The sequence below is a fragment of the Artibeus jamaicensis genome, unplaced genomic scaffold (genome assembly GCF_021234435.1).
Source record: "Artibeus jamaicensis isolate MK-2021 breed Jamaican fruit bat unplaced genomic scaffold, CSHL_Jam_final contig_196, whole genome shotgun sequence".
NCBI lineage: Eukaryota > Metazoa > Chordata > Mammalia > Chiroptera > Phyllostomidae > Artibeus > Artibeus jamaicensis.
The window spans coordinates 2,031,688-2,046,475 of record NW_026521401.1 but is presented as its reverse complement, the minus strand read 5'-3'; the positions used below and the strand labels follow the sequence as shown (position 1 = coordinate 2,046,475).

The following is a 14,788-nucleotide window of genomic DNA, read 5'->3' as shown; positions in this document are numbered from 1 at the left end:
TTTATGACACGCCTGCACGCGACCGCAGGCTCTGAGTCAGTGGGTGGCAGGGACCCTTTGCCTCCCAGACGGCGAACCCCGATCGCGGACTTATGGCCGGAGTCCCCGCCTCTGTGCCTGGGCTTGTGAGGCTGGGGGCTTACTGGGCTCAAGTCTAGCGCGGCGCTCAGGCCCCGGGGAGCCGGGGCGGGGGGGGGGCGGGGAGAGCGGCCGCCTGGCCCAGCCCCGCGGATGACAGGAGCCAGGGAGCCGAGGAGGGAGGAGCCGCCGCGGAGCGCTCGCTCGGCTGAGGAGCAGATCCAGCGGGTGCTGAGTGCGGGCGGCTGCAAGCGCGCTGAGCTGGGGAGAGGCGCTGCCGCACGGCCGGCCACAGGACCACCTCCCCGGAGAATAGGGCCTCTTTATGGCATGTGGCTGGTAACTTTCCTCCTGCTCCTGGACTCTTTACACAAAGGTGAGATCCGCGCGAGCCCAGGGCAGCGGAGGCGGCGGGCCGGGGAGCGCGTGGCTGACAGCCACGCGAGGTGCCTGGCGGGCTCCAGATGTCCGGGGGCAATGACCCGGGTGCCTGGCCCTGGGTAGGTCGCGGCGGGGACAAGGCCAGCACCGGGAGAGGGGCCAGGTGAGAATCCGCCCTGGACCGCTCTGCTAGACTACCGCTCTTGACGTTTTGGTGTCGAGGTGGTGGTGCAGGAGCCCCTCATCTTGGGTTCCTTGCGGGGACGCAGTTCTGCCCCAGACCCCTCCCCCAGCTTCTTTCCCGCTGCCTGCGGCTTGGTGGCACTGGGACCCGGGGTGCCCTTCGAGCCGAGGGGTCCTCAGGTCGTGAGTGTCCACATGGGAGTCCTCGCTTAATCTGGCCTCGGACTCCGCGGTTTACTCCTCCTCTGCCACTGTGCGCCCCTCTGCCGCCCCTGACACCATGCGTCGCACGGAAAGGCGCTCGTTCGAGCCTTGGCTGAATGCAGGGTGGGGAGAGCTGGGGGTCTTGAGAGCTGGGAGCCCCGAGGATTGGGGTCCCTCGGATAGCAAGTTTGTTCTCCAAACCCAGAGGTCGTTTTCCCCGAGCCCCACCTCACCCCCTGCCCCCACACTAGCCCAGGCTTCGCGGCTCCGCCTTAGCTTGCTCAAGCAGCGCGCCCCAAGGTGCAAGATTCTCCACTTGGCAACTGGTCAGCCGGACCTGGGGACAGGTCTTCGGTCAGGAGTGGGGGGGGTGTCGCTTTCCTCGGAGAGAAAGCGTTGCTAGGGGTGGGTCCAGGTGTCCGGCATGTCCAGACCTGCTGCTGGGGCGCTGCGCACCTGATCCTCTCAATAGCCGGTACTGGGAATTGGAAGGGGGTAGAAATTACCGACCAGAGTACCAGGGCACCGAGTCGGGACCAAGCTGTCCCTGGCGGTCCAGCTTCCAGGCTGTGGTAGAGGACGTGCCCCAGGGTGCGCAGGCGGCCAAACTCCGCGCCCTTGTGCGGCGAAGCACATAAGCTGTACAAGCTCAGCGTTCAGTTCAGCCCTCTAACTTTTCTCCTTCGCGCCCTGGGGGCGGTTTCTCCCCGCCTGGCCTAGGTGGCGGCCCTGGAGGAGGTACAACTCTTGACCCCTAGGCGACAGGGGAAGGACAATCAACAAAGGATTGATGCGCGGGAGGGGGTCCAGTCTATCAATGCAGTGTCCACGCCCTTGGGGTCTGGAGCCGGCAACCTGCTGGAGCTTACTGCAGTATCCTATGGCTTTGGGGGAGGAAAGTAACTCTTATTTTATTTATCAGTCCCACCCGATATCGAAGCCAGACTGAAGGCCAAGATATTGCTGGGGTTAGCCTAGAGGTCTGGTGAGGGGTGAGGGGTGAGTTTCTCACACTCAGTGAGGCCACTGATTGACACACCGAGTCTGGAATAGGCTTGTTAACCCCTCACCCTCTGTACAGCACCCTCTCATCCTACTTTAGGGCAGCAAGAAGGCCGCCTAACATTAATGTTCCCCTGACATCCTCCGACGCACAGCCCGGTCTCCCTCTCTCCAGGCTCCTCCTGCCTCCCTCCACCCCCGCAGGCTGGTTTGGCTTGCAGCTTTAATTACATTAATATTAAAAATACATAAGGTGAGGAGCGGCAGCTTTCTCTCTCACTACTTCTCTCTCCACCCTCCAACCCTTTTCCGATTTGTCTGGTGAGAAAGCACAGGCCAGGGATGCTGCCACACACTTGCTTAGCTTTGTCCTCAACCTCCTCCCACATCCTCTTTCTGGAGACCTCTTCCAGAGCAGCCCATTCTCCAGGAGCGGAGGGCCCTTAACCTGAAGGATTCTACCCTCTCTCTCCCAGAAGCTGGGCATTAATAAATGAAGCTCAAGTTATTTAATAGGGAGGGAGCAGATGGAGGTGGGGGTGGAGAAAAGCCCAGAAGACAACAGAAGAGACTGAGGAGTAAAATCCTTTCCAACTTGAGAGGAAAGTTGCCACTGTAGGTAGGTTGTTGGTAGGTTGAAGGTGCCAGGTGAGGCAGCACCTAAGTGGCCTTATGGTCTGCAGAGCCCTGGCGCTTCCACGGTTCAGCCACTCCAGCAGCATCTGTGTTGGGCGCTAGGGTGACTGGCCAGACAGGGCTTTCTTTTCCTTAATGCCTTAATTGGGTCTTAGGTGCCAGATTGGTCCCCAGGGCCTGTTCTGTTCAGGGTGGCATGGTGGTGGGGGTGGCAGAGGTGGTTGGAGGAAGACGTGATGTGGTGAGAGCAGGGGAAATGGGGTTTGGTGTATTTTTCTCTCCCGTTGCCAGTCACCCCCACAGCACCAAGGAAAATGTAAATGTGAATGTTCAAGCCTGTTACAGAAAACAATATCCTCCTGCAATAATTTGTACGTCCATCTGTGAGGAGCGGGAGGAGGCAGAGAGAGAGAGGAGGAGAAAACAAGATGAGATGGCTCATCCTCTGGATGGAATTTAGCAGTTATTGAATGTGTTTTAAGATTCTGTTATTTCCAGTCCTCTTGAAATACCTTGTGTGTGTGTGTGTGTGTGTGTGTGTGTGTGTGTGAAGACTTAGCTCAGGCTGATTCCCCAGAACTGAACTGGTGAGGTGTTTTAATAATTGGTTATCGAGTCTCCAATAACTGCCTTATTATTGCCAAAACAAATCCAGGTTCAGGCAGCCAGATGAACCCCAGTGAGGCTCTCTCGGTTGTTACATCCAGCGTGCCAGCATCTGTGTTGCCTGCATTTGCATTTTTACTGTGTAAAAGAACAAGCTTCCCCGGCAGTAAAATTCCTGTTTTCTAAAAGCCAAAATGATGGGTTACATTGATTTTTTTCATTTCCCACCCCAGCCTCTCAAATGGGGACTCATGGTTCTTCTCTTTTGAGAAGACCAAATTAAAAGGTTTCATCAAACCATTAACAAAATCTCTAATATCCTGTTCCGTGTCCAATTAAAAAGGGGCAGTGGAGAGAATGGGTTTTGAATCTCGAAATGGCAAACACAATTTAGGGGAAGTGGATGTAGGACCAGTAAGCATAGGGGTGGGGCAGGTGGGCAGAGAGGCTCTGGTTGCTAGAATTACATGGGAGAAAATGGAACTGCCATGTTGCTCAACAAACCTTTCAGATGCTTCATATTTCTGGGCATCAGAGTCAGCTGCCTTTAATATGTTTCTGCAGCAGAATGGGGAGCTCAATTAGAAACAAAAAACAAGTAAGCAGTTGACCCAAAGGCGGCAGCACTTGGGTTGGGCAGATCCCAGGAGAGGCTGGAGAGGCTTATTTTTTCTTAGATTGACGGATGGGGAGGAGGTGGACAAGCAAACACAGGTTTGGTTCAGTGATGTTTTGCTAAAGAAACAAGCCCTCAGATAGGCTGAGAGCTCCCAGACATAGGATTAGCGTCTGTCCAGAGCATCTCATGGGCTTTTGGCCTTTGACAAAGAGGTGTAGACCAGAAGGCCTCACTTACCTTCTTCATGTCTTCAGGAATTCCATCCTTGTAACTTGCTTGGTCCCCTGCTGGACCTGATGAAGGATGATTTTATTTGTGGATGAGTTGAAGGGAGGGTGAATATTCAGATAGGGTTTTTTTTTTTTTTTTTTTTTTTTGGTGGTGGTGGTTATGGCTGCCAGGCTGCAAGATTCTTCTCTCCCACGGGATCTCAGAAAAGGTGTTTCTTTTTTTTTAAATTAATTTTTTTTAGTTATTTTTCAAGTACAGTTTTTTGTCTATTTTTCCCATCCCAGCCTCCTCCGCCCCTTGCTCCCCACCTCCCTCCCATTTCCACCCAGAAGGTGTTTCTTGAGAACATTTAAAGCAGTCAATTGAAAGAGCCCCCAGGTCTTGAAGTGTTTTGTTAGCCCTTAGCATGGTACATACTAGTCAGCACTCAGGTACCTGAATGAGGTGAGCCACAGGCAGCAGAGGTGGTAGGGTGCCAGGAACCCAAGAGCAGACCCTGGATTTGCATGTAATTTAGAATTTATATTCAGATTTGCATGCTTACCTAGCCAGGCCCAGAGCTTTGCCTCCAGTGGGTAGCTTCTTGATCTCAGTAGCAGCCAGGCAGTGGCTTTTTTTCCTTGTAAGGTATGTGGGTGAGGCAGGAGTGGGGAGAAGGACTGGTATTTTTGGTAGTGCATCTCTCTTGCCTCCAAGTTTTAGGCCTGCTTGAGTGCACACTGAGTTCTTCATCTGGCCCAGCAGCCATGGAGCTTGTTGTTGAGGTGAGATGAGAGACAATGGGCAGAGTCACCAAAGGGAGACCAAACTTGGGGTGTAGTTTTTTCCGTCTTAGGTTGTATAAAGAAGAGGGTGAAGAGAGGGGCACATCAGCTGTCAGAATAAAGCTTCCATGAACCTTCTGGTGCTTAGGTCTGTGATCAGTAGACAGAGAAGCAGCCACTGATGGGCAGGGGGTATGAAGTGAGGCAAAATGTTCTTTTCCCCTCCTAGTTTCTCAGTGTCCAGCTTGGGAGGCAGTTGTGGTCTCTGAGAGACCAGGGAAAGAGCCCACTGTTGAGCCCACTCCAGCCATGTGTGGAATCCCAGCAGGAGCATGGGAAGGCAAGCACTGTGGTCACAGAGGAAAGGGTGTGTAAAGAGTTGGGAGTAGTGATTTAGAAGCAAACGTTTCAGGGCCACTGGAGTGTTCCTTGCCAGGGAGCCTGCTGGGATGCCTGCAGTGAGAATGTGGCTTCAGGAATGGGTTTGTCTACATTTCCCTGGCCCTGAGCAAAACCCATCAGGCAGGTGCATGCAGCTTCAAGGCCTCCCTTAATGTTTTTTGGCATATCTAATGATCCAGGAGCCCACAGAGCTTTCCAAGGATTAGGAGTGGAGCTTTAGGGAATGGCTGGAAGTAGAGAGAGGGAGGACTGGTAGCAAAGCTCAGACTCCCTCCCAGCAATTCTTTTAACCAGAGAATTTTATATATTGGAATTGTGAGGAAAAAATAAAAAAGATTGAAACTTGCTGGTGTGGTGGCAATTTGGAGTCAAGACAAAGTCTTCATTTACATTCTGGCTTGCACTTACTTGATATGTATGTAACTCTGGGATTCTCTGAACATCACTTTCTCCAGGTATGAAATGGGATTAAATGAGATAATGCATATGAATTAGCCAGAGTACAGTTGATGCTCAATAAACTTTAGACCTCTTCATTTTTTCTGCACTGCTCCCACCTTCTCCCTCCCCGACTCCAACCTCTACTAAATAGATCTTCAGATCCTGTCTCGAGCAGTGGTATTGATGAGCCATTTTTGGCTAAGTTAACTGGCTTAGACTTTGCACCAATAAGAAATACTGAAAAGTGACCAGGGTAGGGGACATATGGCTGGGTAGCCTGTAGGACTCATCCTCAGCAAGAGAGTTGAGACTATGCAGGCACCTGGATGTCCTTGGGGAACTCACCACAGCCCCTTTCCTGGTTATGGCTGATGGTAACAGTGGAAAAGTCAAGGGCAGAAGTTGGCCCCAAACTTGGATTTGAGGGTGCCGCAAAGTCCAGTCCCTGACCTGCCAAAGAAAAGCTAGGATTGATTGTTAAATCCCTACCGTGATTTGGCAGTGTAAGAACTATGTCTATTGCAATAAAGCCTATGTAAATGGGCCACACAGGGTGGGCCTCCATAACTTGCAGCTGGATGACTTTCTGTATCTCTCCATGCTGGGATGAGACTCGCTGTTTTTTAGGTAGTTTTGTACATAAAGAACACCGTTGACAGCCTATGACCTTGGGTGTCCCTAGATCACTCCACCCTCCATGGCACAGTCAGGAACAGAGAAGCAGTGAGTGATCCAGAGGTCAAGTGCTGCCCATGGCAGTTTGTGGCCTGTGGGTTCTATGAGTATGGGGGAGGCTGTGGGCACAACAGCCTGTGTGCCCTGTTTAACAGATGTTTGTCCATTGCTGGTTTAGCATGAATAGTATTAGCCTTGAGAACCACCCCTGCCATCCAGCTGCTACTCCCCTCATCCTTTCAGCCACCCTACCCCACCCCCCTGTGCCCTTACTCTACATGATGCTTGCACTGACAGTTTCCAAGGTCACCATCTTCATTAAAAACAAAGTTATTCAAATGCTAGTTGCAAATCCATTAAACTGTGTGTTTGCATCAGAAGGAGCATTGTCCATAGAACTAGAAAACAAAGCTCAGTCTGTCTAATTTAGCCACATTACCTACGAGTTTATATGCCTCTATTTACTTGTAAAAGGGGCAAATCACCCCTGTCCTGACTGTCCCACAGAGTGGTTGTTATTGCACGGGTGCAAGAAGGATAAGGGGCAAGCATTGTGCATCATGTGACAAAACTTTGTGAACTAAAGAGGATAACATATAAACACACACATGTAAAAACCACATCAAAAATTAGTTTCAGCCTTATAAATGCTCTGCTGAAACATGAGGTATAGTTACTGGCATTTCATCATATAGAGAAAATGAAGGTCTCACAGATGTGTTTGGCTAGCTCCCACTTTCAGGGCCCCTCACATATAGAATTTTTTTAGTCTTTGCTTTTCATCAACCTGGGATCATCTGATGAGGCACATGTAGGCTGGCAACAGGCTACTTGGAGCAGGCTTGGCCAATTCTTCTGTGATCCCAGTGCCCAGTGAGAGTGGAAGAGCCCCCCCTCCCTCAGTTCCCTTCCCAAATTCTCAAATTCAAGTTTCTCCATAGTCCTCTGGAACCTTTTCATGAGGGTGATTCTCTCTGCAGAGAATCCACAGTCTTATGGGGAGATCAGTAGGCTCTGGGTCATACCTTATGTGACTTCCATCGAGGTGAGAGCAATGAATAGGATCCAGGTCCTAAGAATCCTGCTGAGTCAGGACCATTGACACATTGCTTCTGGGATGGCCTTTTAGAGCCATGGGGCCTGGGAAGGGCAGAGGACCTGCCCTGGGCATGTGAGAGATAGGAGACTTGCTTTGTGGTGACTGTCACTGGTGAAAGTCTTCCAGGTTGGAAGACACCTTCAAGGACTTAGAGGTCATCCTCTAACCCGATGCCTTAGCCCTCTGCAGCTTCCCCAGCAGCAGTGGTTCTCCCTCTGCTCCAGCCCTTCCAGACTCAGGAAACTTCCTTTCTTTCAAAGCAGCTCACTCCTGGTCATATAGTTCTGGCTTTTACAGACTTACCCTAGAGTCAGCCAAACCCTGTCTTGGTCTTATGCTTTCTACTCACTGGTCCTGGTTCCACCTTTTAAGCCGCATGTCTGTAGGTGAAGCCCTCTTCCACTTGATAACTATGTGACTGCTTGTGGACAAATGTGCCGCCTGCCTGAGGCCTCTCCTCTAGGCACCCAGCATCCTGGTTCCTCTAATGCTCCCTCATGGCTGTCATTTCATTTCTGCATGCTGTTTCTCCATTCCTGGGTTGCTGGCTCTGAAAGTAGAGTGGCCAGAATTAAAAGCAGTGAAGACAGAACACTTGGCTAGCTGTGTACCTGGGGTGAATTGCTCTACCTCTCTAGACTTCACTCTCTTCATCTGTAAATGGAGGACATTGTACAAAATAATCTCTTAAGTCCTTCAAGCATTGACAATCTAAATCTAGGAATCTCTGGGAACAACTCTGCTGTCTGAGCCAACTCCCTAGAAAGACCTTTCTGGCCAGAAGGGGCCTGCCTTTGACAGGCCCTGTCTAGAAGGGGCTAGAAGATTACAGTCTGTTTGACTGTCAGCTGTTGCTCATAATTTCTCCTGGAGTCGATGGTGAAAGGTCTTTTAGGTTGAGGGATGGCCGATCCTCATTGTTTCTTGTAGGTTTCTGGTTCCTGGTTACAGGAACTGTTTGTACTAAGAATCTTTTTCTTTTTTAAAGGAAAAAAAGAAAAGAAGAATGCTTGTGATGGACAGAGGCAGAGCACTTGGACACTAAAGCAGTGTTTCTCATGGGGGTAGGGTTGCCTTTCTAGGGGTGTTTTGAAATTGAGGAGGTGGTATACTATTTTGGTATCTAATGACTATAGTAGGGAGCTACCAGCATTTAGTGGGTATAGGGGGGATATACTTAAGATAAAATGTTTGATGTCTGGGACAATTCCAAATAAATCAGAATTTTCATAGCCCAAACTGCTCTCCTTTGTTAGAGAACCCTCTTATTATATGTTCACACCCTGGAGTCCAAGTCAAGAATGTAGTGTTCACATTGAGAAGTGAGTCTGCAGTAAGGGATGCCTGGGTTGGAAATGCAGCTCTGCCTCCAATAGCTGTGCAGCCCTAGGAAATTATTTGACCTCTCTAAGATCCTGTTTTCTTATCTGTAAAATGTGATCTTGTGCAATAGCTACATTACAGGGGTTGTCATAAAGATCAAATACACTGTAATGCAAGTAAAGGGCTTCTCACAGTGCCTGACACCAAATAAAATGCTAAAAAGAAATGATGAGATTCAAGTATGAAGCTTCCAGTCAAGATAGAGGCATGCTTCACCTCCTCAAAACAAATAACACCCAGAACTGTCAGAAAATTGAACTGTATGGAAGTCCAACAACCAAGGATTTAAAGAAGCCACACATATCCAAATGAACGGGAGGGGTAGAGACATGGAGACAGGTAGACAGGTGAGGAGAAGCAGTGTGGCTCCAAGAGGTAGTGGTAGCGAAATGAGTGGTCCCACATTCAGGTGTGGCAGATAAAAATCGGGAGAATACCTTGGGATTGAGCAATCCCAGCCCCAGGCCAGACTGTACAGCCAAGAGTACCAGCACCAGGAGGATAAATCCCCATAACTTCTGACTGTAAAAACCAGTGAGGGTTGGGGCAGCAGAAGAAACTGCTGGATGTTCAGGAGACTCGGCTTAAAGAATCCACAAAGGTCTTAGAATGTACGCAAACTCACCCACTCTGGGATTCAGCTCTAGAGCAATAGCTGGAAGGGCACCAATTGCATATGGGGAGTGGGTGAAGTGACTGGAAATGGGGAGAGTACCAGGCAAATCTGAGGAAGCCAGGCAACAGCACTGTTCCCTCTCCGAACCCTTCCCCCACACAGAGACAAAGTGGTTAATTGTGTTATCTTGCCCTGGCGATTACCTAGGGCTCCACTCCACACAACTTACAGATGCCTTTTCTGTAATAGATCACACTACTAAGACAGGGAGTCAAAGCAACAAACACAGGGAGGAGGCCAAATTGAAGAGATAAAGAAATATGGCCCAAATGAAAGAACAGAACAAAACCCCAGAAAAAGAATTAAACAAAACAGAGATAACTAACTTTTTCAGATGCAGAATTTAAAACACTGGTTATCAATATGCTCAAGAACTCATTGAGTATGGCAATATAAAGGAAGAAATGAAGTTTATACTAACTGAAATAAAGAAAAATTTACAGGGAACCAACAATGAAGAGGGTGAAGCCAGATTCAAATCAATTATTTGAAACATAAAAAAGAAATAAACATTCAACCAGAACAACAAGAAGAAACAAGAATTCAAGAAAATGAGGATAGTATAAGAAGCCTCTGGGACATCTCTGAACATACCAACATCTGAATCACAGGGGTACAAGAAGGAGAAGAGGAAGACCAAGAAATTGAAAACTTATTTGATAAAATAATGGAGAACTTCCTCAATATGGCAAAGGAAATAGACTTCCAGGAAGTCCAGGAAGCTCAGACAGTCCTAAAGAAGTTGGACCCAAAGAGGACCACACCAAGAACATCATAATTAAAATGCCAAAAGTTAAAGATAAAGAAGAGAATCTTAAAGGCATCAAGAGAAAAGCAGAGAGTAACCTACAAAAGAATTCCCATTAGACTGTCAACTGATTTCTCAAAAGAAACTTTGCAGGCAAGAAGGGACTAGCAAAAAATATTTAATGTGATGAAAAGCAAGGACCTACAACCTAGATTACTCTATCCAGCAAAGCTATCATTTACAATAGAAGGCCAGATAAAGTGCTTCTCAGACAAGGTAAAGCTAAAGGAGTTCATCACCACCAAGCCATTGTTACAGGAAATGATAAATGGACTTATTTAAGAAAAATAAGAAGATCAAAACTATGGACGTTAAAATGGCAACAAATTCACAACTATCAACAACTGAATCTAAAATAATGAACAAAGTAAACAACCAGAATGGGAATAGAGTCATAGATATGGTGATCAGTTGGAGGGATATCAACTGATATCAGGGATATCAGGAGGGGGAAAGGGAAGAATCAGAGAAAAGGTTTGGGGATTAAGAAGCATAATTGTGTAGGTACAAAATACACAGGGGGATGTTAAGAACAGTACAGGAAATGGAGTAGTCGAAGAATTTATATGCATGACCCATGGACATGAACTAAGGAGGGGGACTGATGGAGGGAAGGGGGTACCAGGCAGAGGGTAGTGAAGGGGTAAAAATTGGGCCAATTGTAATAGCATAATCAATAAAGTAGATTAAAAAAGAAATGGTAGGCATAGTCATGGTGAAAATAGTGGTAAAACAAATAGTGGCAGACCAGGTTTGGGGGAAGCCATGGACAGAAGGCATGGGACTCAGTCCCAGCTGCTCTATCTTGTCCCAGGGAGACCACCAACTCTGATTGCCTATAAATGCTCTGATGCTGTCTGGGAGACTTACCCTTCTCCCACCCAGGGTCTAGACTCTGATAGTCTCCAAGTTGCAAACACAAAACAGCTAGGTTTCTGATGCTGTAACTAGACCCTGGCTTGCTGGTCTGGGTTTTAGGTGGCCATAGTTGTTGAGCTGAGGTACTTCTGGTTGATCCTTTCTGGACTCAGTTTTTTCAATTATGAGATAAAGACAGAGTGAAGATAAATAATATATAGGGTGGGACAAAAGTAGGTTTACAGTTATGCTTATGGAAAATAACATGATAATAAATAATACAATAATAAACTGTGTTTTTTGTATTCACAACTGTAAACCTACTTTTGTCTACCACTGTATCTGGGATGAGAGCCTTTGTGTGGAAATGCAGTGGAGTAATCACCTTGCAGATTAATGTAGGAAACCCTACCAGGCCACATCTGCATAAAAAACTCTGTGTGTCCTGGCTGTGGCTATTGCAATGTTTTGGTGTTGTTGATTGTACTGCTATTATTTCGTTAACTTGATCACCAAATTAAGTTAATGTGATGCTAATGACCTCTCAGCCAAGCCCATGAGAACTGCCTACTGTTGGGAAAGGTGATACTAAAGTCCAGTATGGCAAATCTATTTTTTTCTAAGGAATGTTGCTCTGAGTGTAGACAGAGAACCACCTGAATCAGAAATAGCTTCCTGACCCTAAGACGGACTTGGTGAATCTGTTTTCTGGTGGATCTGCATTTTAAACAAGCTCTCCAGGTGGTTCTTATACATAGTAATGTTTGAGAACTACTGTCTTACGTTGTTGTTGTAGGTGAAAGGTAAATATTTGTTATGGGATATTTACTTCACAAATACTTACTGCTTGTCTGCTATAATGATAATACTTATAACAGCAGAAAGTATGTAGGTGGTACCAGGCACTTACTTACACAAGAAACCATCGTATATATTAACTCATCCAACCTAACAAACATGATATAGATACAGTCATCCCCATTTCATAGGTGGGGAAACTGAGGCACAGAGATGTAATCTTGGCTGAAGTTACACAGCTTGTAAATGGCAGCACAAGGATTCAAACCTGAGAAGCCTGCCACCACAGTCTGAGTGGTTAACTATTGTGCTAAGTGCCCAATGCTACACAAGGTCAAGGGGATAGAGCTGTGACCCAGACAGGGAACTTATAGTCCTGCAGGGCAACCCTGACCATTTCTTCTGCCACCCTGCTCCCCTGAAGACCCACTGCTACCTTCCATCCACACTTGCTGTATCCAGGCATGAATACCTCTTTCAGGCTCTTACCTGCCAGGGGCAAGGGTTGTTACGGGGGCCCCAGAACTGGCAGATGTTCTTGGGTGAAAAGTCCAGTGAATGAAGTAAATATTGTAAAGGATGAGAACAAAATGACTCACCTCTTCCTGTGGAGGTGGTGAGGTATTAATATTTCAGTCCCCTTGGGTTGTCACTTATAAAGATTGGAAGTGATTACATAGGCATAATTTAGTGCACACTGGGAGGAAGCCTCAGTTGGCCAGACACCTCCATCCTAACCCATGGGGATCCATGGGTGTTGAATACGTGGGTGTCCAGTTTCCTTTGACGAATTAATCCTAATGGCCAGATGCAGAGGGAGAGCAAGTGAGTTGATGCAATGGATATTTAAGTTTCAGTGGTGACCCTGGGGGCAGCCCAAATGCCTGGGGATGATTTCTGGTTTAAAAATATTGCTGTGCTATTTCTACACTTCTAATCTCCTAGCAATTTGGAGCCTATTTTATGAAACACAGCATCGGGTGGTGCTCAGTGTTAAAGGCCAAAAAGATTAACTGGATTTAAGTCCAGGCGTCTGTCACATCACAACCAAACCCGTAACTTCCATGTTCTCTTAAAAATCCACATCCCCCTTTGACTAAAAGAAGCTTTGCTGTTGATATGAATGTCTCCCTTTATTTACAAAGTTTAAATCTCCTCCCACCCCCCACCCCTCCGCTCCTCTCTGTAAATGCATGATTCTGTCTGCAGAGGGAAGAAATGGCTGGAGGGATGGTTGGGATTTGAGGGGAAAGTAGGAGTTTCCTGTTCAAGGATTTGTTTTCCAAATTAGGACTTGCTTCCAGAGAAGTGAAGGAGAAACCTCATCAGGCCCAAAACTTTGAACCCTTCAGCCTTGTGATGGAAAATACTCAGGCTTGGGAGCCAGACAGACCTTAATTAAATGTCAGCTCCCTCTCCATCTAGCTGTGTGATCTTGGAGAATTTCTCCCCAGGAGCCTTTTTTCCCTCACCTGTAAATGAGGCTAACAGGGTCTACCTGTTCCTTTGTGTGAGGATTAAATGAAAAAATGCCCTCAAAGCACATAAGCCTCAGTGCCTGCCACACAGTAGGTGCTCAATCTGTGCTAGTCTCCTTTCTTTTGAGAACTCTATACCTTTAGCCAGGCCAATAAGCCTTCATGGAAATGGGTGTATGGCCAAAATAAAGTTAGGCCTAGGGCAGTCACCCCTATCTTGGTGCAAGCCTTCCCACTGCCTTCCATCTCTGAGGGTCAATCCAATTGTTTTTGCCTCTTCTCCCCAGTCCCACCCAGTGCCCCTGCGTGTAAGGTTTCTGTAGTGCCCCCCAAACATGCCACATCCATACCTGTCACTGAACCATTGTTCTGGCTGTTCTTTCTCTAGGAGTGTCTTCATTCAGGTCTTCCATAAGCTCTGACCCCTTTCACTACCCTTGTACTGCCCATTCCCTAAGCTTTTCCCTGGCTGCTCCATAACTTACCTCCCTCCTCCCAGTGGCTCTTCTTGTCCGAATCAGTACTCTGTGCTTCTGGTACACTGCCCTAGGCTGTGGGTTAACACTTTCCTGTGCCCCATCTTCTTTATAAGATCCTAGCAGGTGGGCCATTCTCCCTTGTCTTTGATGTCTTCCACCATACCTGGAGGCCTGCTGAGCACAGGTCTGGTGGTCCTTAGCTCCCAAAGGAAAGAATCTTTCCTGGTCCCTGGGTCAGAAAGGACCAGGGAGAGGAGAGCACTGAAGTGCTAGAGAAGGCTGAGGTGAAGTAGGGGTGGGAAAGGTTTGAACTCTGCAGGGCTGCAGAAAGGAATGGTGTCATGGCCATCCTTTGCAGTATCCTTAGGCACCCTGGACCATGGGGGGATTGCTGGGACAGGAATAGCAACCCCATCCCTTATATTCACATGTCCTCATTATGGGGAGCCAAGTCATTTCACATTCTGTTTTACGTGTTGGGCAGCCCTGGGGGGCGCAGGGAAGATGCAATTCTCCCTCTTTTGACATTGAGGCTCAGAAAGGCTCACAGGGCTTGCCTGAGGTCATATAGCAGGTCAAGGGTGAGCCCCAGGAGTGAAAATAGCTCCCCTAGGAAAGGGTCTGTCTGTTTTACCACACTTCCCTGCTACCCCAAAGCTTTCTGAGGCCCGGTCACTGCTCTGAAGACTCAAACAGGAGACTGAGAAGGAGGTAAAACTCCACCACAGAAGCCACACCAGACTCAGTGAGGCCCTTGGACCCTTGTTACTCCCCTTCTGTGGTGGGGTGACTACACATACCCATTGTTGCTGCAGCCACTCACTGGTACCCTAGTGCTAGCCTTCATCTTGGCATGTGTCAGAGACTTGAGGTGCTTAGTGCCTCAGTTTCCCCTTTTGGGGTTTATTCCTTCCTCTTGGCATGTGGGGTGAGGCTAAATTAATGTTTATGAAAGGGCTTCTGCATTTTGGGCTGACAAGTGTCTCG

The 14,788-nt window shown here is 48.0% G+C and overlaps 1 protein-coding gene across 1 annotated transcript in view; it reads left to right on the top strand.

Moving 5' to 3' along the window:
* The first annotated feature begins 274 nt into the window (after positions 1–274).
* DSCAML1 (DS cell adhesion molecule like 1) overlaps positions 275–14,788 on the top strand; it is a 365,485-nt gene continuing 350,971 nt past the window's right edge. The window contains exon 1 of the mRNA XM_037147331.2: positions 275–454. Coding sequence (XP_037003226.1) covers positions 409–454 — 46 coding nt within the window. The 5' untranslated portion in view covers positions 275–408. The remainder of the gene's footprint in view (positions 455–14,788) is intronic.